Raw genomic sequence first — 27,952 nt, 5'->3', positions numbered from 1 at the left:
CAGTTGCTAAGGTACTGGGATTCTACATGAGCCACCATTTGTTTTTATTTTATGTGTGTGTTAACCTTCATATTGTATGTGTCCTGTGTCCTTGAAGTGTTCACAGATGCCAGAAGAGGACACCAGATCCCCTGGAGGTACAGATGGTTGTGAGCTGCCATGTGGGTGCTTGAAATTGCACCTAGGTCCTCTGCAAAAACAGCAAGTGCTCTTAACTGCTGAACTGTCTCTACCCTCTTTTTTTGAAATAGACATTCAGATATCTCAGAATACCTCAGGCTAGCCTTGAATTCACTCTGTGGCCAAGGGTCACTTTGAACTGATTCTCCTGTCTCTGCTTCTCTCTCAAGTGCTAGTATTGAAGATGTACACCATCATGCTCAGTTAATCCAGTACACAGGATCAAACCTAGGACTTCATGCATGCTAGGCAAGCACTCTCCCAGCTGAGCTATATTCCCAGTGAAATGTTTATTCTGTTTTTAAGCAGGGTGAAGGGATTTAACCAGCAAATAAAGGGTCTGGTGACCTCATGTCATCTTTGAGGTATTAACATAAGCTTTGGTTTAAACAGGGTAAGAGGTGTTCATAATTAAGCAGTCTTGGACAAGGTTAGGTACGGTTAACCTTTGTCTCCATTCTGGTTCTCCAGAGTGGTAGGAAGTTGTTTTAGCCATCATCTCTGCTCCAGAGTGCACTCTCACCTACCTAGACAATTACCTTCATCTGGAAGGATGGTCTGTCCTACAAGACTCTAGCACTCATAAAAGGTGACTGACTGCAGGTTTAGGATAATGACATTTCTGTGCTGTTAGCCTAAAGGGGGATGAGATGGTCAGGAGATAGTCCTCAGTCCTTAGCATGCCTACAGAGAGTCAAGCAGGAGTCTAACACAAAGTAAAGGAGATGGACACAAAATGGAGGCAGAGATGTCAGGCTTTCATTCTGCTTTTAGTTGTCCATGGGTCTAAGTGTAGAGTATGGACAAGCCCCTAAGTGCCTGTTTTACTACAGTATCTTAGTAAAGGATATCACATAGCCAAGAAGCATGAAAGAGACAGAGAGGGTGGGAACAAGTGGATTAAAATATCTTATTCATTTTTCTTTCTTTTTTTAAAGATAAGGTCTCACTATGTAGCCCTGGCTGGCCTAGAACTCCATATATAGACCAGGTTGGCCTCAAACTCACAGAGGTCTGCCTGCCCTTGACCCTAAGTGCTGGGATTAAAGTCATGGGGCAACCCAGAAAATGTGGGGCGTTTACCCATCAACCCCACAGCTCCCCAGAGTTTTCTTGAGTGTGAGCAGCAGGAAATATTAGATAGAAGGATTTATATTGTGGAGATAAACAGATAGAAAATAAAGGACAGCCTCGAGAGGGCCTGGAACCTTTTCCAATGGGCCCTGACTGTCTCTGCCCCAGGTTATTTGTAGAGACGCCAAGGGGTGGAGCAAAAGACCTCCCCCCCAGTACAGCCAAGTGCAGACCATCTCAGACACCTGCACTCAGGCCCGTGGTCCTAATCATCCTCTCTATGCAGACCTGCTGGGTAAAGCCACGAGGAACCTGAAAACGGGCTCCCACAAGAAAATATCATTAAAAAAAAAAAAATTTCAGTTCCTACTGCTCCTGAGGAGAAGCCAGCCATGTCTCTTGTATATGCTTCCCCTGTCCTCTGCTACTTTCAAGGTTTTCAGTAATTTTGTTTCATCAGCTTGATCATGGTGTGCAGAGGTACTGATTTATTTATTTGCATTTTTCATCCCCTTGGGGGAATGTTTGGTCACTGATTCTTTTAGCTTTTTTTTTTTTTTAATTCCAATGTGAATCTCTTCTAAACCTGCTAGTTGGTGTATGGTTTCCTGTCTTCCCGAGCTCAGGAGACACTGTTGTCTTTCATTGTTTTTCCTGTGTACTCTGGCTGTGTGAAGGACATACAGGACTGTCTGGGTCTGTGGGAACTCCTCTCTTACTGAACGTTGCCACACAGAAGTGTATCTGTCATTGTGGAGGAGCAGAAAGGGTGGACATTGAGGGGACCAAGTATCTCAGGTACCCCTCCATGGGGCTCTCTGTGCATTGAGGTTAGGCTGCCTGTTTCCACATCTCAGGTTTAGTTGACAAAGGAAGAAACAAGGACAAAATGTCTTTAAAAACACATGAGCTCGCCGGGCAGTGGTGGCGCACACCTTTAATCCCAGAACACAGGAGGCAGAGGCAGGCAGATCTCTGAGTTCGAGGCCAGCCTGGTCTCCAAAGCGAGTTCCAGGAAAGGTGCAAAGCTACACAGAGAAACCCTCTCTTGAAAAAAACCAACCAAACAAACAAAAAACACATGAGCTCAGAAAGTGGTAACTCCACACACCCTGGGAAGCCTGGCCCTTCATACACAGTACTTGATGGGTGCAGGAGGAAGGAAGGGCCACCAAGGCTCCTCACACTTGGTTTCCTTGCTCTGCATTCTCTGGTTGACCTCCCACTAGGATGTGGTGCAGGTCAGATGGACTTTTTTCCCTTTTTGAGGGTTTAGAGTCAAGTCCCAATAGGAAGAAATGCAGTGGCCAGAAGGGAAACGCATTTCGTGGAGCATGTGAAGGCCTGCTGCGCGTCAGATGCGGCCCTTTCTGCATCTCAGTGTTGCACAGGAGTCCACAAAGCTGGGCGCAGCATTAGCAGTGAGCACTTACAGTAAAAGTGTGTGCAGGCCACTTAGAGACTCACACAGGTAAACACTCTCTTAAACAGAAGTTTGGAAGGACTCCCAAGACCAGGGCGTGTCGCCCTGAGTAGCCCTGATGCTGCATGGAAGGGGCTGTTTCTGTTTTCACAGGTCATCTATTTTGACATGCTTCTCTGGGTTGCTAGGATAATAATGATTATCCTCCATGATTGATTTTTTTTAACAGTTCTTATTTCTGTTTTACATGTATGGGTGTTTTGTCTGCATGTGTGTCTGTAAACATGTGCAGTGCCTATGGAAGTCACAAGAGGCATCAGATTCCCTAGTGCTGGAGTTAGAGCCAACCGAAGCTGCCATGTGGGTGCTGGTCATCATACCCAGAGGACTCTGGAAGAGCAACCAGTGCTCTGAACTGCTGAACCATCTCTCCAGCCCCGTTTTTATTTCCCACCTGTCAGACCTGGAAAGCTACTAGCAAGCCTCTGTCTCCCCACAATAGAAAGTCCCCATAGCGAGGAAGACTGGGGGTCCCCTGTGCCCCCTTGATGCACCCAGCACTGCTGGTTCAGTTCTCTAAGTCCTCTGGCTTTTGTCACAGCAGTTGGGGGTCAGGGTTTCTCCATCTTGTCCAGTGCTGTTCTGTTCATTGCTGTGTTCATCCTGCAAGTGTGGCTTAGAGGTTACCTCTGTTTTCTCTTCCTCCAGGTCGAGTCTCATTCTTTACCTCAGGCTCTGAGAACCTGCACCGGGTGGAGAAGGTCCTCTGGGGCACCCGCTATGCCATCACCATTGCTTTTACCTGCAACCCTGACCATGGCATCAAGGATCCAGTACTCACGTAACGAGCTAGGTTGTGTCCCGAGGACCATGTCTGGAAGCCTGTGGGTGGCACCCTAGTGTTGGGACACAGCCCTGTCGATGAAGGCACGCCCAGGCCAGGCTGAACGTGTGCTCACACACACACACCCATTTCAGCCCATCGCTGCACAGAGTGCCTTATGAATTAGCCTGAATTTTGTTTTGCTGGTGTTTTAATATTTTCATCTGTGAGTAAATCAAGGAAGGAGCCTTTCACCTGATAGCTCTGAGTGTGTGGGATGCCCGCCATGGCTGGCAGGCCTCATTCCTCAGGAGGGATCCCCATGTAGGGAAGAAACACCCATATGTTATTGGAGCTAGACATCTTGCCCCAGCCCACATAGCCCACTGAAGGTATTCAGTTCTAGAATAGACCAGGCAAAAAGGAGGGGACATAGGAACAGAAATGGTGGCACTTTGGAGAAGGCTCCAGTAGTTGGTGTCTCTGGGAACCTGAGAAATTTCATGGGTGAAGGATAAATCTGTGCATTTAAGGAGGAGATGGACATTGTGTGACTGGGTGACTAAGTCTATACCTGAGAACAAGTCTAAGTATGTCCCTGCCAAGGAGGGTCTCATCATCCCTGTGCCCAGCATGAGGCACAGTGTGTTTGTCTCCTCATTCTGGTGCCATCTCTTTTCCCATCAGCAACAGTCAGAAGAACTAGGAATAAACGTGCCATGGGGGAGGCCTGGGCCCCAGGTGCAACTCCAGCTTGATCAATCCAGGTCAAGCATGGGCCACAGTTGCTCCCTGAAGCCACATCCCCTGACCCCTCCCCCATGCACACATGTAAATAGAGTCCCAAGAATGTCCCCAAGAAACAGACTCATCTGGCCATCTTGATATAACATCCTGGGAAGAGCAGCTGGGACATCCCTCTTCTGTCCAGGAAGCATGGCACATGGCCATGCACCCCTGAGGTAGGTGGCCCTGGTGTTGAAATTATCCCCACAGCCCATATGCCTCCAGTGGTTGTTCAAGACAGCTTAGGCATCTCAGGCCTTTGAGCTGACCTGCAGCATGATTAAAAATAAAGGGGTGGGGGGTGCTCCTAGACCCTGGGAATGAGTAGATGTGAGGCCAATGAAGGTATGAGGAGATCTCAAATGGAGGAGCCTGGATCTGCATTGTACTACCTGTCTCAGAGCAGGATGTCTCATCTCCACATGCAGAGGATCATGCCTTTGTTCTAGCAGGTTGTACCACGGACAAGACAGTGCTCTAAGTGCTGAGGCCTCTGCTGCCCCCTATTGGTCCTCCTGAGTAGATCATGGGAACAGACAAGTTCTGGCTGGTGGATGAGGCTGACTGCAGGGCTGCTGCTTCCTGGGCCTTTTCTGTCAGGGCAGTGGTGCCAGGCCTCCCTGCAGTTGTCATCTTGTGGCTCTGACTCTTGGATTTCTGGTGGTAGTTAAGACAGGCATGTCATGGGCTGCATGGCAAGGCTGCGTGGCACTTCCCCCATAGTCATAGCCCTTTTATCCTCTGCGGCCTTTAAATATTAGGCAGTACTTACCTGGTGAGGAGGTCTGGCCATCTTATCCCAAGCCAGCCAGACACAGCATGAAAAGCAGTACTTGAGTGGGAATAGGTCATGGGTCTTAATGAAGCTCCAGAAGCTTCTGGAAAGGTCACATGGCCAAGAACACTCCTCCACAGCTGGGACCAAAGCTGGGATCAGGTGTCAGCAGTGGGCAGGGGTTTGGGACTGGAACAAGGGTGATCCTGCAGGTCCTAGTAGTTAAGGATAGCTATGGGCATTTGAGCAAGCATCACCTGGCAGCCAGTATAAGGTGACACTCTAGACATGGGTTCAGCCTGTGTTATACTACAACCTGGCAGGTTTCTTCAGAGCAAGTGCAAAGCCAGTGCAGTTTCCTCCCTCGGACTCACAGCCAAGTCTGTGTGAGCCCCTTCTAGACAATGCCAAGGAGGCCCCGTAATCCTTTTCCTTTATCTCTGTGGTTGTCATTGAAACATTGCCAAAGACATGTCACGTGGAAGCCAGGGAGTGGAGTTCATAAAAGACCTTCATTCACTACTTCTGGGCCAGCATCTTCTTATAGTGCCATGCCTGGACAGACCTAGTGAGTAAGAGTTGAGAGTCCTGTGGATGTGATAAGAGCTGACCATCCTGTATGATACCTACATAGTAATGTCAGCTTCAGCTGAGGCTGTCCCCACAGCCACAAGACTCCCCACCTGTTGCTTGTCCTGCGGGTCTAGCTCATGTGGACAGAATGAAAGACACTTTTGCTTGTCACCAAAATGGAGATCAAAGACTGCATGGATCCCACCTTGCAAATCTCCAGGGAAAGCACTGGGATTCTGGAAAGGAAGCCAGGTCTGGGAGGCAGGGACTTTGGGTTCATGGCTACCCTGCAAGCTTAGGTATGGGCAGGTCTAATCCCAAACCCTCACATATATTCTGTGAGTCCCATCCATGGTTTCCCATACCCAGTACTTGCAGTGGAACTCTGGAGAGATCTGAAAATCGTCCTGTTACCTATCCAGCCTCCACACAGCCTTAATCTAGGTACCATCAACCTCTGTGGAACCTCTTCCAAGCCTCCATGCAATGTCCCACCTCTTCAATGCTCTTAACTCTGAGGCAGGAGGTAAGCAAAGCAACAGCCAGAGTTTATTTATGTTTCATGTGCTCAATTGACACATTACTTTGGAGATAACCTGGGGAAACATCACCCAAAGTTCAAAGCAGCAAGACAAACACATTGGAAATAGTGGGTTGAAATCAAACAAAGGAAACCTGGATACACTTCCCCAGAGGCTCTCTGATAAACTGCAGTCCAGTCCCATCTCAGCAGTCTCTCCTGGGACACCTGACACTGTAAATATCAGGGTTTCATCCATTTCTTGAGTATCTGTTTTCATCCCTGTGAGTCACCTTGTGCCAGGCCTTCAGCTCTCTCCATGGATCTCTGTCTTTCTGTCTCTGTCTGTCTGTGTCTCTGTCTCTCCCTCTCTCAGATAGTGTCTCATTGTGTAGCTCTGACTGGTTTAGAACTTGGTATGTAAATGAGGCTGACCTCTAACTTACAAAAGTCTGCCTGTCTCTGCCTCCCAAGTGCTGGAAATAAAGGTGTGCACCACCATGCCTGGCTTTCCATGGGTCTTAACCTGAGCGTCTTTTCTGTGCTTTTATTTCCTTCCTGTTAGCACCAACTGGGAGAGAGCAGTTCTTGCCCATTAGGAGTTAAGGCGCACCCCTTTGTTCTCTCTGGGGCTCTCAGTTGCCCTTTTGTACTGTGATCGCCCTTGGTATCTGCACCCGTATGTGCACACCATGCACACACATGCGAGGAAGGGTCTGTGGCCTGTGGACTACCCCGTAGAGGAAATCGCTCTGACTCAGCCTCATCTGGCTTTCTATCTTATTAAGCCTTCTTGAGGCCTAGATTAGGCAGAACAAGGGGGTGCTCAGGGCTGTATCCGTATTCTTGAGAAGGCAGGCGGGGCTCACAGAATTCTCTCTGGCTGTGCCATGTTGGAAGATCACACAATGCCCCCTCCTATGACCTTTTATAAGAACAGAGCACGCCTTTAATCCCAGCACTCAGGAGCCAGAGGCAGGTGGATCTCTGTGAGTTCTAGGCCAGCCTGGTCTATAGAACAAGTTCCAGACAGGCTCCTAAAGCTACACAGAGAAACCCTGTCTCAAAAAAACAAAAAGAACAGATAGCGCTAGTTGATGGGCTTTTTAAAAGGCCTGAGAAGGATAAGGGGATGGGTACCCTAGGGTCTCCACACACCTTAGCTTCTTAACTTCATGCATCTTGCCTCAATCTCTTGTCTTTCCCCAGTGTGTCCAGCCCCTTGGCTCAGGCCTGCCCAGTTTTCACCCCCCTTCGGCAAAGCACCCTTTTAAGCTCAGGGAAGGCTGGAAGTACTCAAAGTGTGTGTGTGTGTGGGGGGGGGTCTTGGCTACGCATAGGTCCAGACCAATGAGCCATCCCATCTTTGTCTTTTAATGAGGCCAATCATGGGCTGGGTCTGGGAGGGATAACCACCACCTTTCCCCATGTGTCAGTGCCCCTCTCAGAGGCCTTCAGCTCAGACAGTCCTAATACCTGTCTACACTTCAGGCTTTATGTGCATGTTGATTCACCCACCAGGCCACAGGCCCAATCCTGTTCAGGGTCCCAGGCCTATGAGGATTCTTGGCATAGACTAGCCAACACTGACTGCCAGTGTACCGGGCACCACCCTGGGCACCCGTGGTGCCTCTGATTCCACATTGATGCATACTTATCGAGTGAGACACAGGATCTGGACTTTCGATCATGCTATGAGTTGCCAGAAGCTGTGAAAGGCTCACTATGTCCCTGCTGGCTAGCTAAAGTAGCTGCGGTCCAGGCTCATGGCCACTGGGCAGATAGAAGCCCCACCAGCACAGCCTCTGGGCAGTGTCTTTGCTAAATCCTGCAAGAAACCATTGGTTCTTAGCATCTGACTGCACATCCTCCCCCTTGTTCTCTGTCTGCAAAGCCTGAGTGCCCCTTATGCCCCTAGTTCCTTATCTAAGAGGACTTAATAGAAAAATGACCAAGCGTCAGGACAGCTGAGGTCACTGTAATATCTGAAAGACAGATGGCCAGCCAATCTGTGTAGTCTGAGAGCACTGCAAGTGAAAAGAGCTGGGTAGGGGAGGAAGGGAAGTCTCCAGAAGGTGACCCCTGGGCTGAACAGAGATCATGTGTTGATAGGGAAGGGTGGGCAGAGAGGTGTGATGTGCTAGATAGAGTCCTAGCTGCTTTCCTGGACTTCCTTACCATTGACCCCACCCTGCCTCAGCATCTGTGGTTCCAGGAAGACAAAGCTGCAGTGTACCACTGCTCAGCCATAGGCCACTGCTAGCCTGTGCATCTGCCTCTGACAGCTTAGGGGACAGGGACAGGGATCGGGATCCTTTGGAGCCAGGTCAGTCCTGAGGGATTTGGCCTTCCTGACTCCACATGGGACAGGGTTCTCACTGGCCTAGAAATGGCCTCAGTCTGGAGGTGCCTAACATTGGCTCCAGCAACCTGGCTTCCGTCCATCCGTCATCTGTCTGGAATTTGAATGGAAAAACTTGCATATGGTGAGGAGAGGTGCCAGGACAGGCTTGACTAGCTCCCCAGAACCTTTCCAAGGGTATTTGAGAGCCTAGCTCTTAGCTACCCCTCCCCCATGGCTCTTCTGGTGGCCTGGCGAGAGCAACACCACCACCCCTCCTGCTTGGTGCAGTTCTGGGCAGGAAGAGGTTAGGCCTTCACAAACCAGTGACAGTCACTTGCTCCTGCTGTCCTTGCAGGTAAGGGCTTTCTCATCTTTCAGCACTGGCAGTATCATCCCCATAGTCCAGGTGGGGCCCCCTGTGGTTCCCTTTAATTGAGATAATATCCACTCTGCTTGTAGGTGATACTTACCAAAGGACTTCATTCCTGGAAAGATTATGAATGCAGGAAACCTTGACGTGTGTGCTTTTCCGTTGATGAATGACTTACAGGGGTGTAGGCGTGCTCTGAGCCATGGTGTCATCATGTACACCCCCACTGGTGTACCCCATGCAGTCACCTGGGTACCTCCTACCTTTTCCAATTTGGAGCTGTAAAAACATCTAGCCTGGGAGATGTGGCATTAGCCCTGAGCTGAGGCAAGGTGCTCTGAAGCCAAATCCAAGCAATAATAGAGCTGCTTGAAGACAGATCAGCCTTCTGGCTGGAGAATGGGATCATGCCTGGTAAACTGTTTATCTACCAAGTTTGCCACCTGAGGAACTTGCTTCCTTCATTCACTCAGTCCATTCATCTACTAGATGTGAGGTCTCCACTGTCTTGCTTGTGGGGTGCACAGCTTGTCAGAATACCATCACTGTTGCCTGGTTTTGCTCTGGACTGAGACAGCTGAGTAAAGGTTTGGATAAGGACAGATATGTCTTATCCCTGTGGGCCTCTCATGAGGCACAGGGGCACTCAGTCTAGCCAGGCCATCTGGCTGCTGGGCTTGCTGAGGTCTTCCCATATTTGGCAAAGTCTTCTACTCCTGGCACTCTCAACACTTTACTTTGCTTTTTACAAAACAACTCCAATTTAGCCAGTGTCTTTCAGTGGAGTACCCACCAGCATTCTGTGAGAAGAACTTTCTTCTCAAACACACTGGAAATACCTTGGATCAGTGGTGAAGGCCAAGAACAGGAAAGCTCTAGCCTCTCCATGAGCAGTCATGGCCCAACTAGAACAGTGACTTGGCTTTTACTCTAGACAAGCAGTGGCCATGTGGCTGCACCACTGTTGGTTTCAAGTATCATGGTGCACGTGACAATCTGTTGATATCTGTGCTGTATAAATCCACGTGTCTACCTGTAGATTGTGGTTCATCCATCAGCAGATTCCTTAAAGCCACAGAAAGTGAGCTATGCCAACTGCACAGCATACCAATAGGATGCAGACACACAAGGTCACAGATGCGAGATCCTACCATAAAGTTCTAGAATAGTTGTTCTCAACCTGTGGGTCAGAACCCCTTTGGGGTTGTATATCAGATTTTTATATTGTGGTTCATAACAGTATCAAAATTATAGTTACGAAGTAGCAATGAGATAATTTTATGGCTGGGGGGTCACCACAACATGAGTGTAACTAGATGGTTTCCTATGTCCCACCCAGTCTGCAGCCGCTCAGACCCAAGTAAACACACAGAAGCTTATATTAGTTAAAACTGCTTGTCCATTAGCTCAGGCTTTCCACTGACTAGCTCTTACATTTAAACTCAGCCCATTTCTGTTAATCTATATGTTGCCATGTGTTCTGTGGCTTTACCTGTGTGTCATTACATGCTGCTCCCTGGACGGCAGGCTGGCAACTCCTGACTCAGCCTTCCTCTTCCCAGAATTCTCTATGTCTGTTTATCCCACCTATACTTCCTGCCTGGCTACTGGCCAATCAGCTTTTTACTTATCGACCAGAGCAGCACATTCACAGCACACAGCACACCCCACAGCACATGAGGAACTGTATTAAAAGGTCATAGCATTCGGAAGGTTGAGAACCACTGATTTAGCAAAACCTAACTGAGAGCAGCAGGAACAGTCTCTGGAGACAGGTTGGCCAGGCCTTTGGGACAAGGTAGCTGGAGATGCTTGTAGGACATGTTCAGGTCCTGTCTTGTGGACATTATCAGCATGACCAGGTTAGAATCAGGTGCTTATTGTGGGCAGAAAAGCCTCTTGTTGAAATCTTCTGATTGGGGTACACAGGTTTCCATAGCTGCTTGGTGTGTAGGGAACTCCATTTTCCTCACCCACATCCTTTTGCTCTGTGTACACCTCACAGAGTAGAGCCATTGACCATGAGATTCACGAAGCAAAGGAGCCCAGGACCCAGTGCATAGGGCCAGAAGGGGGCTGGACCAGACCTAAATAATGAGGTGGACCCTGGAGAAAGGAAAAGTTTAGCAAAGTGGGGCCTTCAATGGCAGGGAACCTCTGGTGGTTGGGCAACATGAGCCTGGACCCTAGTTCTGACTTCTTCAGTTTCCAGGCTCTTACACTTACTCCATTTCCTTCTCCCTGTGGCATAGCCAGTGATGGCCCAGTGTGCAGGGTGTCAATCTCGGGAACCTGGGAAGCACGGGACCCTTGTTAGTCTGGAAATGCTCTGGTCTAGCTAAGCGTGGAGTAATGGTGGAGGTCTCCGACACTGCTATACTTAAATAACATTCCCAAATTTAAAGCTGCAAGTATCCTCTGGGAGAAATTTTTTTTTTTTTTCTTTTTTTTCCAGACAGGGTTTCTCTGTGTAGCTTTGCGCCTTTCCTGGAACTCACTTGGTAGCCCAGGCTGGCCTCGAACTCACAGAGATCCGCCTGGCTCTGCCTCCCGAGTGCTGGGATTAAAGGCGTGCGCCACCACCGCCCGGCCCTCTGGGAGAAATTTAAGAAAGTATAAAATTAAAAAAAAAAAAAACAAAGTTTTCCCACCATCAGCTAACATTGTTGATATTGAAGGCACTTCTGTGAAGCTTTTTTTGTATATGTGTGTGTATATTTACATACCATGCAATCCTACACACAGGCATACTTGTACACACACACAGGCATGTCCACATACAACCACACACCAGACTCCTGTGCACACATTCACAAATGCATCTCTGTTTGTTTTAAATGAAACTTGAGATTGTGCTATACAATTTTATGTTCTGGTCTCTTTCCATGACCACCGTGCCTCAGGTTCATCCCTTTCTGACTCCACAGAACATTCTCTGAAGATGCCATGCTATGACCTAGTTAGCAGCTGTGAGACATTCCATGACAGTGCTGAAAGCAAATCCTTGCTGCATAAATCCTTATCGACATCTGATATTTGGATTTCAGGATAAAATCCCCATCTCTCAGGCAAGAGTCATAAACATTGGTGTGGCTCAATTTATTTATTTATTTGAATTTTAAAATAGACTATGTTTTATTTATTCTTTGACAGTTTCATACATGTAAACAATGTATCTTGATCCTATCCATTTTGTGTATATATATAATTTTGTGGTGCTGGGCATGGAACCCAATCCCTTATACCTCTTGGGCGAATGTTCTATCAACCAGTCCCACAGGGCTCTTGATGAGAAAGGTCAATTTTTTGGTTTTTGTTTTGTTATTTTTTTTTAAACCACAGACTCTCTATTTTGGCTTGTAGCATTTTTTTGTGTTTGTTTTTTTTTTTTTTGCATCAAATTCTAAATGGCCTACATAACCAGAGTTTTTTCCTCTTCCTGAGAGCTCTGGGTTCTGGTTCAGACTTCCTTCCTTCCTTCCTTCCTTCTTCCTTCCTTCCTTCCTTCCTTCCTCCCTCCCTCCCTCCCTCCCTCCCTCCCTCCCTCCCTCCCTTCCTTCCTTCCTTCCTTCCTTCCTTCCTTCCTTCCTTCCTTCCTTCCTTCCTTCTTTTTTTAATTAGGGTCTCACTATATAGCCCTGGCTGCCTGGAATTTGCTGTGTAGACCAGGCTGGCCTTGAACTGCCTCTGCCTCCCAAGCACTAGGATTAAAGGTGTGCACCACCACCGTCCACTGGGTCAGACTTGCCGTCGTCTTTCTTTTCCTCATTTTAGAAATATGGGCACTCATTTTTCTCCTTCATTCTTTTATGATTTTATATTTCACATTGTCTTAATTAGGGTTTCTATTGCTGTGAAGAGACACTATGGCCAATGCAACTCTCATAAAGGAAAACATTTAATTGGGGCTGGCTTACAGTTTCAGAGGTTTAGTCCATTATCATCATGGTGGAACATGGTGGTGTGCAGGCAGACATGATGCTGAAGGAGCTGAGAGTTCCACATCTGGATACACAAGCATCAGAAAGAGACTGTGTCCCACAATGGGTATAGCTTGAAAATAGGAGACCTTAAAGCCTGTCCTGCCCCTTCCCCACAGTGACAAACTTCCTCCAACAAGCTACACCTTTTAATAGCACCACTCCCTATGAGCCTGTGGGGCCATTTTCTTTCAAATAACCACATGAAAATGTTTAAAATGCCACCTGAGTTTTGCTTTGCCTGAGGGACACAGTCTCATCCACTTAAGGCAAATCTCTTGTCTCCAGGATCAGCCTGGTTCAGATCTGAGCCAGGTTACCTCACTGGAAGGTTATAGTATTGGGGTGTTTAGCACCTTGGAGGAAAGTGGCACAAAGGCCTTGGAGCCTCTGCTCTCCTGGCTGTTGTATACACTGTGTCTAGATCAGAAGCAGATGCTTATGACTCTCTGCCCAAATCCCATGGCCTCAGACAGGCATCCACAGCCAGGCTGAACTGTGATGAGTGGCCTCGACCTCCTGCCCAGGCAACACTGTCCAGCAGCTCCTACCCAGGTTTAATGTAGGATAAAGCAAGAGCCCCAGGCAGAGTGGGTGGACTTCACACCCTAAGGGCATGTGAGTCTGGAACCCTGTCCTGGAACATAGGTGTCCCAAGAAGCCAACTCATCCTGGGACAGTCAGAGGCCAGCTCCACCTTCCTCCAACACTCTGACACAAAGCACAGGGTGCATCACACGGGCATTTCAGCTTGTTTTCTTCTTTGCTAGAGTTTGAGTGTTGGGTGGATGACATTTAAAAGCTAAAGAACTTGATCTATCATCCTATGCCCCTCAGCCTCAGTGGGCTCATCCATCACACAGGTCAAGTTTCCCCTCCCCAGCCACTGGCTATCACTGCCCAGGAGGTGACGCCTGGACTCGGATGGGGACCCCATCAGCTCATTAACAGCCAGATCAAGCCTAGGAGCATGGCCACTCCACCTCTGTCTCCTTCCCACTTGTGGTGACCCCTTCCCCTCCCTGCTATCATTGCATCCTCCCTCCTCTCCTGGCTGGCCAGGGCAGCACAGGGCCCTCTCCGTCATAACTTTCCCTGGATTTATTCCAAGCTCCAGACCTGACTATCTTGTCCTTGCCCAGGCTTGGGTCCTCAGGCCACCTTTTCTTGTCTTTTCTGTTTTGACAGCTTGGAAGCTACTCTAGAAAGGCTCATGTCCTAGGGAGCCCCTGGGTACCAATCAGCAGGACTGCTGCTCACCCCAGGTTCAGACTCCCTGCTGGCACTTTCTATTTGGAACAGGAAGCCTAAAGTTCTCCGAGGACCTGAGAAGTGAAGAGGGAAAATTACCATGTTAGCTGGCAATCATGGGTCCAGGAGGACATTGTCCCCAAAACATGGTGGGTGAGCAGGGCCCAGGTCAGTGATGGACAAGCTGTCAGGACAGTAAAGTCCTGCATGCTCCAACAGGAGTTCGCTAGCAGGGCTTTCAGTTTGTGCTGGATATGACAGGAAGGTCTCAGTGGAGGGCAGCTCCGGCTCCCAGCTAGACGTGAAGGCAGGCAGGCCATAGAGGGGCCTGCCACTGAAGCTATGGGCCAAAGAAGGACAGAGCCAAGGTGACTCTGTGATGATGGCTATGCCCAACCCCACTACCCAGAGAGGTAGAGAGACTTGGAAGCTATGCTTGGAATCACTCATATTGGAAGCTCACATGTTACCTCCATTGTTAGTTTGTCATAGGCAGAATCTCTAGAGGATGGCAGAGTGTGCTGTGTGTGTTTAGTATGTGTTTGTATATGTTGTGGGTTTTGTGTACATTATATGTTATGTCTATGGTATGTACATATATGCATATGGTAAGTTTGATGGGTGTTGTACATGATATGGTATGTGTATTAGGGGTGAATGTGTGAGGTAAATGTTTTATGCATTTGTTGTGTATGATGTGGAATGTGTGGTGGGATACATGTTTGGGTATGTACTTGGTACATTTGTTATATGTAGTGTGGTGTGTGTGTGTGTGTGTGTGTGCGTGTGCGCGCGCGCGCACACGCACATGTACATGCATTATCATTGTTCTGCACCAACCTCTGTCAGTGCTGGTCCAAAGAAGCTCTGAGGCCAGATCTAGCTGGTGCCAAGACTCTAGGATAGTGACTGTCGCAGAGATGCTGGTTATTCATCCAAGTTTTTCCAGGACAGTGGTTCTTATTACAAGTGGCCTTTTGGAAACTCTGGCTTTAGGACTTTGTTCCTGTCAGGCTGGTAGGGATATCTGGGATATATCAGGTCCTTCTGGGTAAAGACACATGTTCCCACAGACCTCACTAGGTTACCTCCCTGATGTTGGCTCTAGGGATGGAGCTACACTCCACATCACTCAGGCTTTTCCAGTTCATGGCCACCCCATCCTGTACTCTAGAACAGCCTCTGAAGGGAGGAGGGATATGGTTCTCTCCAGGGATGGTACCCACCCCTTCAGTTGTGTGCTGACTCTGGATCACAGTGCCCTAAGTGGGCATATAGTGTTGCATAAACTCCCTTCTCTGGGTCATCTGAGCTCTGGAGCATGAGGAAGCCTCCCAGAGAAGTGGGCCTGGAATGAGGGCCACCCCTGCCCAGGACTGAACCCACAACAGGAGTGAGTGTCAAGTAAGGTGGTGCAAACTTGGATCCAGCCCTGAGTTCTTAGAGACAAGACCAGGAATTGGACTTTGTCAAGAAAGAAGGGCCTTTCTAATGCCAAAGCTCAGCATCAAAGAGACAGCGGGGTTTGGGCAAAGGAACGGGGCAGCCCAGGGGCAGGGGTTTCCAGCCTAGGTTAGGATGCTCTGTCCCACCACACACACACTCCTCAAGTGAATTCACTAGCCAGTTGCTGGTTTTGTTTTGCAGAGGTGGTGGTGAAACCTAGGGCCTCTCACATGCTAAGCATGTGTTCTGACACTGAGCTATATTCCCAGCCCTTTTAAAATTTTAATTTAGAGTTAGGCATGGTGGCACATGCCTTTAATCCCAAGTGGATCTTTGTGAGTTCAAGGCCAGTCTTGTCTACATAGTGAGTTTGAGGCCAACCAGGGCTTCATAGTGAGACACTATCTCAAAAAAAAAAAAAAATGTTTTTTATTTTTTTTAATTTAGAGACAAAGTCTTTGATATTTAGCACAGGCTGACCTCAAGCCTCCTCAGCTACTGGGATTACAGGTTCAACCCCTTCGTGTGTTCATGTATGTGCCCATGTGTATTCCTCTTTGTTTTTTGTTTTGTTTTGTTTTGTTTTTTTTTTTTTTTTTTTTTTTTTTTGGTTTTTCGAGACAGGGTTTCTCTGTGTAGCTTTGCGCCTTTCCTGGGACTCACTTGGTAGCCCAGGCTGGCCTCGAACTCACAGAGATCCGCCTGGCTCTGCCTCCCGAGTGCTGGGATTAAAGGCGTGCGCCACCACCGCCCGGCCCTCTTTGTTTTTTTATTTGTTTGTTTGTTTGGTTTTTTTCCAGACAGAGTTTCTCTGTGGAGCCTGTCCTGGAACTAGCTCTGTAAACCAGGCTGGCCTTGAACTCACTGAGGTCCTCCTGTCTCTGCCTCCTGAGTGCTGGGATTAAAGGCGTGTGCCACCAATGCCTGGCTCCTCTTATTTTGCTTTTTAATAGCAAAATAAATCTACTATCTTAGCCATAGAGAAGCACAAAGTACTGTGGCCAGCCACCAGAATCTACTTCTGGAGCATTGTATCACTCCAGAGACCTGAACTTCATATCCTGCCACAGGGGTGTACCTGCCACAGCGAGAGTACTAACCAGACCAAGGTGCTGTCCCAGCCTCTGATGATCACCCTAAAGGGGGAGGACAGGTGTTGTCTGGCCATGGAAGGAGGAATGGTCAGCCAAGGCAAGGATGTCCTGAGGATGGTACTTGGGACAGAGAAACAGTTCGTCCAGGAACAGTGAAGCCAAGGCCTCATTGCTGTCACTGTGAGCCATGTGTGGGTTTTGACTGCCTCATCTAAGAACCTGCAGGGCCTCCTTCTACACTTGAGCTCCACTGCTAGCTTGGCAGCTTCTCCTCCCAGTCTGCCCATCCCACCCCAGCTTCTCATACCTCTCAGTTATCTGCCCTCCTAAATAAAGGGGAGGGCCCCCATGTAGGGACATCCACCGGCAAAGGCTTGGAAAGCAGACATGCCCTCACCGAACACCCAAGTGCCTCGTGAGTCCAGGACCACCCCCTCCGGCCTTCCATCCCCAGCACCGAGGCAGGGCAGACTACAGAGCACAGGGTTTATTGTTCTGTGTGCATATGGAAACAAGAAGCTACCATGGTTGGGGTTAGGAGAGGGAGAGGGTAGAAATTGGCTACAGACCCCTTACCCACCAGTGGGGGCGGGTCCTCAAGGCTGGAAGGGCTTACATCTCCAGATCAGGTTCCCAGCCAGGCACAGCTGCTCTGAGTAAGTAGGCTTTAGATGACTCAATTCACTGGGATCTTCAGAAGAGGGTCTGGGCCACAGCTTCTCAAGATCCGGAGAGAGAGGTTCAGAGGAGGAGTGTTGGCATTGCAGGAAAGGTGCTGATGGAGTTGAAGTGAGCAGCAATGAAGAAGAACAGGGAACTTTCCAGAAGAGAGTTGAGGAAGACAGACAAGATGGTTAGGTTTGAATAGGGGATTCTGGGAATGGGCTCCTGAGTGGCCTGGCTTTGGGTCCTTTCCTACCCCCAGGCTCAAACAGGGACTCTCAGACAAAGGCCCCACTAGGGGGAACTGGGGACAGCATGAGGGTCTCTGTGGTCTGCTGGCTGCTGGAGGACAGCGAGCGGCCTGAGCTCTGCTGGAGGTGGACTCGGCTGGGCAGGAAGCTGCCTGCACTCCCTGGGCCACGGCAGCTACTACCCAGCGACCGCTGGCGGCCGCGAAGGTACTCACGATAGTTCTTGGTGAGCAGTGTATAGAGGAAGGGATTGATGCAGCTGTTGCCATAAGTGAGGCAAGTGGTCAGGTAGTTGACAATGCGTGCAGTCTGGGGTGCCAGTGGCATGGCCTCGTGGTACTGGGCCAGCAGCTGCCACAGCCAAAAGGGTAGGAAGCAGGCCCAGAAGAGAAGGACAATGCCAAAGATGAGGTAGAGCACCCTGGGGTTGGGCAGCCGGCGCGTCTGCTTGAAAGAGGCTTGCTGAGATAGCCAGTAGGCCCTGGCCAGGCGAACGTAGAGCAGCCCAATGACCAGGCCAGGCCCCACAATGCTGGTCCCAAAGAGCAGGGTCAGGTAAATACGGTGGGCGTGAGGGCTCCAGGCCGGCAGGCAGAGGCTCTTGGGGCCCCTATGCACCAGTCGGATGGCAAGCATCATGGGTAAAGTCAGCAGCAGTGCCAGCAACCAGGTGCCCAGTGCCAGCAGCTTACGGTAACCCTTGGAGCGCTGTACCGTGTCCAGAGGCCTCAGGATCGCTGCGTAGCGCTCGCTGCTCATTATGGTCAGAGTGAAGATGCTGGCATGCATGGTCAGGAAGTCCAGGCTAAAGAGAACGCGGCAGCCCACATCTCCAAAGTGCCAGTCCTTAGCGACATAGGTGGCCACAATGAAGGGAATGCTCAACAGGTACAGCAGGTCAGCCAGTGCCAGGTTGACCACATAGACATACATGGAGGCTGAGGCATGCAGGAATCGGCACATGACTACCAGAGTGTATACATTTCCCACCATGCCCACCACACCCATGGTTGAGAGCACTGCCCCAATGGCACCCGTGGCCACCAGGTCTTGCAAGGAGCTGTGATCTGGTAGGCCAGTCCAGGAACTGTTGAGGGACACATTGGGGCCACCAGGCAACTCAGACACAGTGTCTCCTGACATGGCCAGCATGGGAAAGCTGGTTGTAGACTCCAGGCTCAGCGCCATCTCTGTCCTCACCCTGGGCTTCTGGCGGGGGTCCTACTGCTCAGTGAGGAGGACCTGTAGGAAACGTGTCCTGTGGGAGAAGATTGGTGTCAAAGATGCAAGACAGCCACCTACTTCCATGCCCTAGCAGCCTCTACGAAGGACACAGTCCCTGTCCCTCTGAAGAGACAAGGGTTCACCAAGTGCTGTCTCCTGGTGGAACCCTCAAAATCCCTTTTGTGTCATCTCCCCAGCTACACAGAGGGACCCTAGGGCCACTGGGACCCACTGCCCACCCCCCAGGATACTCCCCAGCAGTAACCCAGTCCCACTCCAATGCAAATGTAAGGCCTTTGCTTTTCTGAAAAGCTGGTCACAGCATGGCAGAGGTCAGCGATGAGAATCCTAAGATCTAGCTCTGCAACCTAAGAATCCCATTTCCCGATTATGTCACTTATATACTTTAAAAAGGTGATTTCTTCCAGTCACAAAGTGATATCAACTGAGCTTAAAAGTTCCAATAGAAAAATAGGTAAATTTTTCATTTATCGTACCAAAGAAATGAGCCGGGATCCTTGCCTTACATTACATACATAGTGATGGAGGGCAGCCAGAAAAGCCTTTGGAAGAAATCGTTATGAGCCACGGCAGGAAAATACTTCTTTTTTCTAAAAAATTGTTTAACTTACATTCTTATTTGATGTGCATGTGTGAGTGCGTGTGTACAAATGTGAATGCTACAGTGTTCGTGTGGATGTTAGGACAACTGTGGGATTGATTTTCTTTCCTTTTTTCTGTGTAGATCTCCAGGCTCTAAAGTCATCAGTCTTGGAGGCGAGCACTCTTACCCACTGAGATATCTCACCACCTTCCAGAAAATTATTATTATTTAAACACACACACACACACACACACACACACACACACACACACACACACACACACAAAGGCTCAGTATGCAGCCATGGTTGGCCTGGAACTTTCTATGTAGACCAGAATGGCCTTGAACTCACAGAGATCCACCTGCTTCTGCCTCCTAAGTGTGCCACTATGCCCGACATTTTTATTTTTTAAAGAACAGCCCTCTCAGTGTTCTCTCTCTCTCTCTCTCTCTCTCTCTCTCTCTCTCTCTCTCTCTCTCTCTCTCAGGTTTGTTTTATATGTATGAGTGTTTTGACTTCACAAATGTATGTGTACCAGATACACATCAGGCAGGGTATCTTCAGGGGCCAGAAGAGCATATCAGATACCTTGAAACTGGAGTTGCAGATGGTTGTGAACCACCGTGTGGTTGCAAACCAAACTCAGGTCCTCTGCAAGAGCAGCAAGTGCTCTCAATCACTGAGTGATCTCTCTAGCTCAGGAAAAGATTACTTAAAAACAAACTTAACTGGGGCTGGAGAGATCACTTGCTGATCTTGCAGAAGAATTGGGTTGGATTCCCAGCACCCACATGGCAGCTGTCTTAGGGTTCTATTGCTGTGAAGAGACACCATGACCATGGCAACTCTTATAAAGGAAAACATTTAATTGGGGCTGGATTAAACAATTCAGAAGTTTAGTCCATTATCATCATGGCACGAAGCATGGTAGCAGCAGGCAGATGTGGTGCTGGAAGGATAGCTGAGAGTTCTACATCTGGATTCGCAGGCAGCAGGAAGAGAATGAAAAACTAGGCCTGGCTTGAGCTTCTGAGACCTCAAAGCCCACCCTCAGCGGCACACTTCCTCCAACAAGCCACACCCTCCAAAAGTACCAGTCCCTGTGAGCCGATGGGGCCATTTAATTCAAACTACCACAGCAACTAATAACATCTGTAACTCCAGCTCCAGGGAATCGGACACTCTTTGCTGAACTCCTCAGGTACCAGGCACACATGTGAAGTACATACATATATGCAAACAACATTCATACACATAAATTAAAAAAAGTCTTTAAAAAAACATGAAACCCAAGATTCATCAAAATTAAGAACTTCATTAAACAAGTAAAAGTGAGATGAGAAAATATACATCAGATCAATGGACGAGTGAACAATGTACACGCAAGAACTGTAAATCGTGAAGAAAATGATTGGCCGTTTGTGGGGGGGGGGGCGGGAGGAAGGCAAACTGAACAGGAATGTCTGAAGGAAAATACCCAAAAGGCCACAAACTAATGAAAAGATGTTCTGCACAGCTTGTTACCACAGAGAAGTGCAAATCAAAATCACAAACTCTAAAGTGTGCACGTGTGCTCACAGGCACACACACAGAGCATGTACACTGTGTGAGGGTACTGTGACTGGTATAATAAAAAGCTGAACAGCCAATAGCCAATAGCAGGATTTCTGGGGAGAGAAAGGAAGAGGAGGAGGAACCTAGGTGCACAGGAGTAGCCAGGAGACATGGAGGAAACAGGAGGTACAAGATGGGAGAGAGGTAACGCCATGTGATAGAATGTAGAACTAGTTAGGAACAAACCTAAGCTAAGGCCAAGCTTTCGTAACAATAAGTCCCTGTGTCATTATTTGGGAGCTGGTTGGCAGGATAGAAAAAGACTTGTTACATGCCTATAACCAGAAAGATCAATGCACCTGTTCTTGAGTTATGGGAGTTATAACTAGAATTTCCAGTGACTGCAATTGAGAATGTGAAATGCTACAGCAGCCTTGGAAACGTTTGGCACTTCAATGAAGCAAAACAAGTATACTGTGTCACCAGTGATCCCACTTACACTCCAAAGAACAGCAGCTTTGTGTCTAATGAGTTTGAAACAACCCAATTGACCATAAATAGCAGCAGCAATAGTATAAAGCAAAAGTTCCATTGAAATGACCCACAGAAATGAAAAGACCTGTGCTGTAGTGTGGGTGAGACACAGTTCTGAAGGACAATAGCAGGCAGGAGTTCAAATGTGGCTCCCTCTGAAATGAGTTCATTAACTCACAAGGTCATGGTTACAGGAGGTCAAAGCAGTGGTGTGTGTGTGTGTGTGTGTGTGTGTGTGTGTGTGTGTGTGTGTGTGTGTGTGTGCTCTCACTGTGGAACACTGGAAATCCCTCATGGCTAGGTATGCACATTCCCTGCCCTCAGTGGTACTCACACGTTAAAAACAAAACAAAAACCCTGTCAGCTTCAGCCAAGGGTGGCAGTGCACACCTTTAATTCCAGCACTCGGGAGGTTGAGGCAGGCAGATCCCTGAATTCGAGGCCAGCCTGGTCTACATCAGAGTTCTAGTTCTAGGACAGCCAGGACTACACAGAGGAAGCCTGTCTCAAAAAACCAAACCAAACAAAAAACCCCCTCTAAGCTTCGTATACTTCAGACTCTTGATGACTCGATTAGGTTAGCCTCACAAGAAAAAGAAAGGCCTAAAGGGTGGACCTAAAGAGTGAACTTTCTGAGAGAAAGTGGATTGAGAAGACCCGGAGTTGCACAGGCCTCTCCATCATCCAGGCCTAGAAATGTCTGGGGAAGTGCTCTTTCTCCTCAGCCAAAGCAGAAGCACCAGGCAGATCTAGGGTGAGAAGTCCTCTTCCCCCTTGCTGTCTCACCTCACTGGTCAGCACCAGAGACACTGGGGTCCTCCTACCCGGCAGAACGCAGAAATGACGACTGACCCTCTAGTCACCAGTCCAGGGATGGTGAAAGTTTCCAGTGCGTAGTCTGCGGTGAAACCGACCAACCCCCGCGCAGCGCACAGGCACTTCCAGGCACTCGCGAGCCGCGCCCTCCGGGATTGAGGGGTGCTCGCTGGGCTCGGGGTAGGCAGTGGCCCGGCGCGCGAAGGTCCATGCGCCTCGGGTTGTGCAGCCCACGACTGTGCGCTCACCTCAGTCACGAAGCCATCAGTTGCCTCCCAGCCCAGGGCTTAAGAGAGACGCCCGCGTCCTGTCACTCAGATACTCGAGACCCAGTGGCCATCACCATGCGCAGGCTGGCTAATGTCGCGCGGAAAGCCGTGCCGCCAGAACGTCCCTGATCACTCTCCCAGGCTGGGCAGCGGGGCGCGAGGTTCTGAGCCCGCTCCACTCGGGGCACACGGTGTGGTGCGGGTCTCCCGCCTCCCTAGAGTTCCACGCCACGCCCGCTGCTGAGCTGCAGCAGCCACCTGTCCCGCTGCCAGCTGGGAATGTGCTGGTCTGGGTATTAATAACCGGCCCTCGCAAGAGCTCCTCAGCTGAGATGGGTGCCGGATCCGTGCTGAGGTCTCGGCCACAGAGGGGTTTGCCCGGCCTCGCTCGGATCCCAGAAAAGCAGCCCGCTGCCATTCTGCTTCCCGACTTTGCCTTTCTGCTACACCGAATGACCTCTGTGTATGCCGGGGTCTCATCCCCTCCATACCTCCTATAACCACTAGTGTCAGACTGAGGCTCAAAGATTTATGACTTACTGTAAAGGTGAGCCCTGAGTGTGAACAGGGGAAGAACCTTGAGACCATGATTAATCATTCTCGAAGTAAACAGGAGCCTAGGTTTGAGTAGCAACCCTGAAGTCTTCCTGTTGTTGACATCAAAATCATGTGGCTGCTTCCACAATCTCAGGTGGCTCAGCCTTCTAGGAGAGACCATGTAGGCAAACTTGGGATATAGGGATCCCCTCTCCACTCTGCCCATATCTGTGGCAGAGGCCCTGCTGTTAAGGCATCCTGTGAAGTGGCTAATCCCAGCTGACATGCTGATGCATGGGTAATGCATCAGAAGGAAGGTTGGCCACATGCTGGACAAAAATGAATCCCCCGTGGCTCTGGGACCAGGAGCCAGACCATCACAGAAAACAATGCAGAGAGATTACTCTACGGGGTTCCATTTCCTAAGTGGAGCTCAGATGTGGGGTTTGAAGGGAGGCCTTGACTGAAAAGGTTTGAATGAGACCTCAGGGTGGTCCTTCAGCCTTATCCCCTCTGTTCAGACTCCTCTGCTTCAGGTCTTGCCTCTGTTAGAGTTGTATTCCTCTTCTGTGCCACCTTGAACACAAAGCAGTCTGATTTCCACATCCCTTTAAGTCCTGGTTCCCATTTCAGGCTCTGTACTTTCAGCCAGGAGAGATAGAAAGCCTTCTGGTGGGCATCTCTCTGGGGTATAGAGTCACTGAGCCCCACTTTCAACCATGTCTGTGTCACAGGTAGAGAGGGACCCTTGGAAGCTGGGGAGGTCTCACATAATGGGCTGGTGAGCAGTTACATCTGGACTCTCTTTGCAGCAGAACCAGAGCCTCATTCTAGTCAGCCAATTCTCAGGCTTGATGAGAGCCCAGACTAGAGAGGAAGGCCTCTAGAAGCCAATGGTCTACCTAGGGGAAGCTGTCCGGGTCACTGAGCCCACATATATGGATGGCTACAGGCCAGATATATGGATGACCAAGGATGGTCATATTGTTCTTTGGTTCTCTGCACTTCTAGCAGCAGCTTTGAACCCTTGTCTTTTGATATCATTTCCCCTTCTAGTACAGCTAGGCAAGCACTCCACCACTGAGCTGAATCCCAGCCCAGCCCCTCATCTCTTGATCCTGCAGAGCCCCAAGCCACATACATGGCAACACCATTTTCTAAAGGACACATGCCTATCTGATGTGGATACTGGACAAACTCTGTGGACAGCAGAGCTGCTGGGACATCCCAAAGATGGTTAGCAGGGGTGAGAACACGAGGAAGGGGTTCAAAGAGAAAGTTCAGAGCCAGAAATGGGAGGTCATCTGAGAACCCTTCTCAGCTGCACAGGAAACCTCAGCCTTGGCCTGGTAAAGGAGGAACCTGAGTGTCCCCAGGCGCTCAAATGCTCACATAGACCTGGTCTGTCCAAAGGCAAATGCTTCCTACAGCCCCCCAGTCCCCCACATCTATTATGCTCTGTGAAGAAGCACCCCACCTATTAGTGAGTTACTTCGGGGACCATTAGATCATGCACTCTAGTCACACCACTTGCACTTTCCCTAAATGTGGCTTTAAAGCGTTGCTCTGCACATAATATCTTCATTATGTTTGAGAATGATATTTCTCTGAAAAACGCATTTCTAATTGCCTTACCATGTTCTGGAAAAAAAAAAAAAGAGGCTCTGTGGGCAGGGGCCAGTTTGGGGGGCTCTCTTCTCAGGTGCACATCCAGCCCACATACAGGTGCTCTTCGCCTTATTAAAGAAGACCAATGCTTTATAGATATATCACTAGGTGCTCAAAGACCAGGGCCCTTCTCTCTGCCATTCTGGTCTACAAGAGCAGTGATTTGTTATGGAAAACAGTGGGAAAGGTATGGGGAGGCTGAAAGTGGGGCACCTAGGTTTCAGTGCACCCCTGACATTCTGGGCAGGCCCGGGGAACCGCAACTTTTCAGTGCAGAGATAGCTCTTGAAGCCCAGTGGCTGGGATATTTCCTCGGGTCCTGTGGGTACACCATACAGCCTACAGCTGGGATTCATTCTCTCTCTCTCTCACACACACACACACACACACACACACACACACACACACACACACACACACACCACACTCACACACCATACACTACACACACACACACACACACCACCACACACCACACACCACACACACACACCACACACATACCACACACACACCACACACTCACACACCACACACACGCACACACACACCACACACACACCACACACTCACACACCACACACACACACCACACACACACCACATACACACCACACACTCACACACCATACACCACACACACACACCACACACCACACACACCACACACTCACAAACCGAACACCACACACACACCGAACACCACACACACACCACACACACACACACCACACACACCACATACACACACACCACACACACATACCACACACACCACATACACACACACCACACACACCACATACACACACATTACACACCACACACACACACACACACCATACACACCACATACACACACACACCACACACACACACCACATACCACACACACACACACCACACACACACACACACCACACACTCACCATACACCACACACACACACACACACACCACACACACCACACACACCACACACACACCACACACACCACACACACACCACACACACACCACACACCACACACACACATACACACACACACACACACACACACACACACACACACACACACACACACACCACTGCTCTAGCACTCTGTAGCTTGCAACCACGCCATATCTCCAGGAGGTATGTCATCTTGTATAGAGACTATTCCCCTGACTTCCAGTATCAGGCACTGCAGTTTCCTGCCTCCAGGCCTAATGCCCCTCAGATCTGAGACACAGCTGGAGAGATGATGACCGCAATGAAATCAATTAAAACCTGTACTGGTGCGCAGCTGGGGAGAGGGGCAGCTGATTAGTGAACAGCCTCAGACATCTCAGTAATCCCAAGTGATGGAAGCGCTAATGCTGGCAGGTGGGCTGAATGCAGACACTGTTCTTGATTGGAAATGCCCAAGCTATTGAAAGCTGAAACACAGAGACAAAGAGAAGTTATCTAACACCCCAGGCTCCCCGAGAATCAACCTCAGGGGCCTCTTGCTGCAGAGAGAGAGATTATAAGGTCCCAACACTGCAGTCTTCTGGTTCCACAAGGCTGAGTGACCTTTGGGAAAAGGTCCCAGTTCAGGATCCATAAATATCTTATATCCTGGGTGAGGAGACTGCGCACAGAGCCATAGGGAGCCTTTCTGGGAACTGCAAAGGCAGAGTAAAGGCAGAAGCTCAAATTTTCTTGCAAGAAGTCCACCAAAGCCATGTGTCCTTACAGTACCCAGGAAAAACCTGATCTTGTGTCCATTTCACTTCAGAAACCCCTCTCTTCTCAGCATGGCCATTCCCTCCTTCCTGCTCCCTGAGTGGCAAGTAGGTCAGAAGCATCAGCTCATCCCTGTCTAACAGCAGTAGGAGTACCTTGACCTTGGAACCATAGAGGAGCCTCTGTGACAGCCAGAATCTAAGAGGTGGGACCTCCTAGGAGCTGTCTTCACCATCCTTAATATTATCACCACCATTACCACCATGATCATCCCTGCTGCCATCTTTGCCATCCCCATACCATCACAACCATTATCAGTGTGATTGCTGTAGTTTTTCATTCATATAGAGAGTAAAATACACCTTCTCCACCTAGATCATAAAATGACAGTGCTTCCCAATAGTTATTTCAGATTGATATTTAAGTGGGAACACCTCCACCTCTCTCTCCTCCACATTCCCATTCTTCTTCCTCCCCAGAAGCACTGTTTCTCTAAGACTGGAATGTCTCCCAAGGTTTTTTGGTCTTTGACCACATGTGGCTTTTCCATGTGTAGTTAATAATTTTTTTAAATCTGGGAGAGCTTTTTTTTTTTTAAAGATTTATTAATTTATTATGTACACAGTATTCTGCCTGCATGTGTCCCTGAAGGACAGAAGAGGGCACCAGATCTCATTACAAGTGGTTGTGAGCTACCATGTGGTTGCTGGGAATTGAACTCAGGTCCTCTGGAAGAGCAGTCAGTGCTCTTAACCACTGAGCTATCTCTCCAGCCCCCTAATAATGTATTTAAACATTGTCATAAATGACCCCTCAACTGACAAGAGTTCATGTGTCACTCTGACCAGCCCTACACCCTCCCCAGAACACCTCAGCTGTTTTCCAGGATTCCTCCACCCCATTCTCAGGAACACATGCCCACAGAGGCAGGGTTGGGATTAGATATTTAAATGACCAGAGTAGTCAGGGCTGCAGCTGCTGCACCTCTCCACACCCCAGTTTCCTCATCTATGAAATGCAACAAAGATAGAGCCAACTCTTCAGGGTACTGTAGGAGTCCAGTGAGTTCCTATCATGAAGCGCTGGCACAAGACCGGGGCTGCAGGTGATGTTTGGCAATCGTAGTGGTTTGGGAAAGAAAGGTGACGTCACAGTTTTACCTTCAAGGAGTTTGTGGTCTGTGGGAGCAGAGCCACCATGGCTTAGATAGCCATCCAGGATATCTGGATGTATTTCTGGTCAGCATTTGGCTTTGGCTGAGTGTAGGGAGGGCATTCAGTGGGCTGCTTAGGAGAATCTTGGAGGAAGGAAAAAACTCAATTACATTTCAATTTTAAGTCATCAACAAACATTTTTCAATGTTTGGAACAACAGTCTTTAGGGGCCTGGCAAGCTGTGACTGCAAATGAGGTCAGGCTTCAAATGCAGAAGTTGAACAGGATTGTGGAAGCACAGAGGCCAGCATTTCCATAGGCAGTAGGCAT

General features: G+C 49.1%; 2 protein-coding genes across 5 annotated transcripts in view; one reads left to right on the top strand and one right to left on the bottom strand.

Annotated features, from left to right (window-relative positions):
- Ogfod3 (2-oxoglutarate and iron dependent oxygenase domain containing 3) overlaps positions 1–3,759 on the top strand; it is a 36,379-nt gene extending 32,620 nt beyond the window's left edge. For all 4 annotated transcript variants that reach the window (XM_006987632.4, XM_042283230.2, XM_076543961.1 and 1 more), the window contains exon 9: positions 3,386–3,759. In XM_006987632.4, the coding sequence (XP_006987694.1) occupies positions 3,386–3,522 (137 nt within the window). In that variant the 3' untranslated portion in view covers positions 3,523–3,759. The remainder of the gene's footprint in view (positions 1–3,385) is intronic.
- A 13,729-nt stretch (positions 3,760–17,488) lies between these two features.
- Positions 17,489–22,384, bottom strand: Uts2r (urotensin 2 receptor). The gene is made up of 2 exons (XM_006987636.4): positions 22,257–22,384; positions 17,489–18,811 (listed from the first exon to the last, which is right to left on the bottom strand). Exon 2 carries the CDS (start codon positions 18,739–18,741, stop codon positions 17,581–17,583), a length of 1,161 nt encoding a protein of 386 aa, XP_006987698.1. The 5' UTR covers positions 18,742–18,811; positions 22,257–22,384; the 3' UTR covers positions 17,489–17,580.
- Positions 22,385–27,952: the final 5,568 nt, after the last annotated feature.

The sequence above is a fragment of the Peromyscus maniculatus genome, chromosome 8 (assembly GCF_049852395.1).
Source record: "Peromyscus maniculatus bairdii isolate BWxNUB_F1_BW_parent chromosome 8, HU_Pman_BW_mat_3.1, whole genome shotgun sequence".
Lineage (NCBI taxonomy): Eukaryota > Metazoa > Chordata > Mammalia > Rodentia > Cricetidae > Peromyscus > Peromyscus maniculatus.
The sequence above is the reverse complement of the archived record's forward strand: the minus strand, read 5'-3'. Positions and strand labels throughout refer to the sequence as shown.

Coding starts and splice junctions, on each gene's coding strand:
- Uts2r (XM_006987636.4), bottom strand. CDS start 18,741: ATGGCGCTGAGCCTGGAGTCTACAACCAGCTTTCCCATGCTGGCCATG.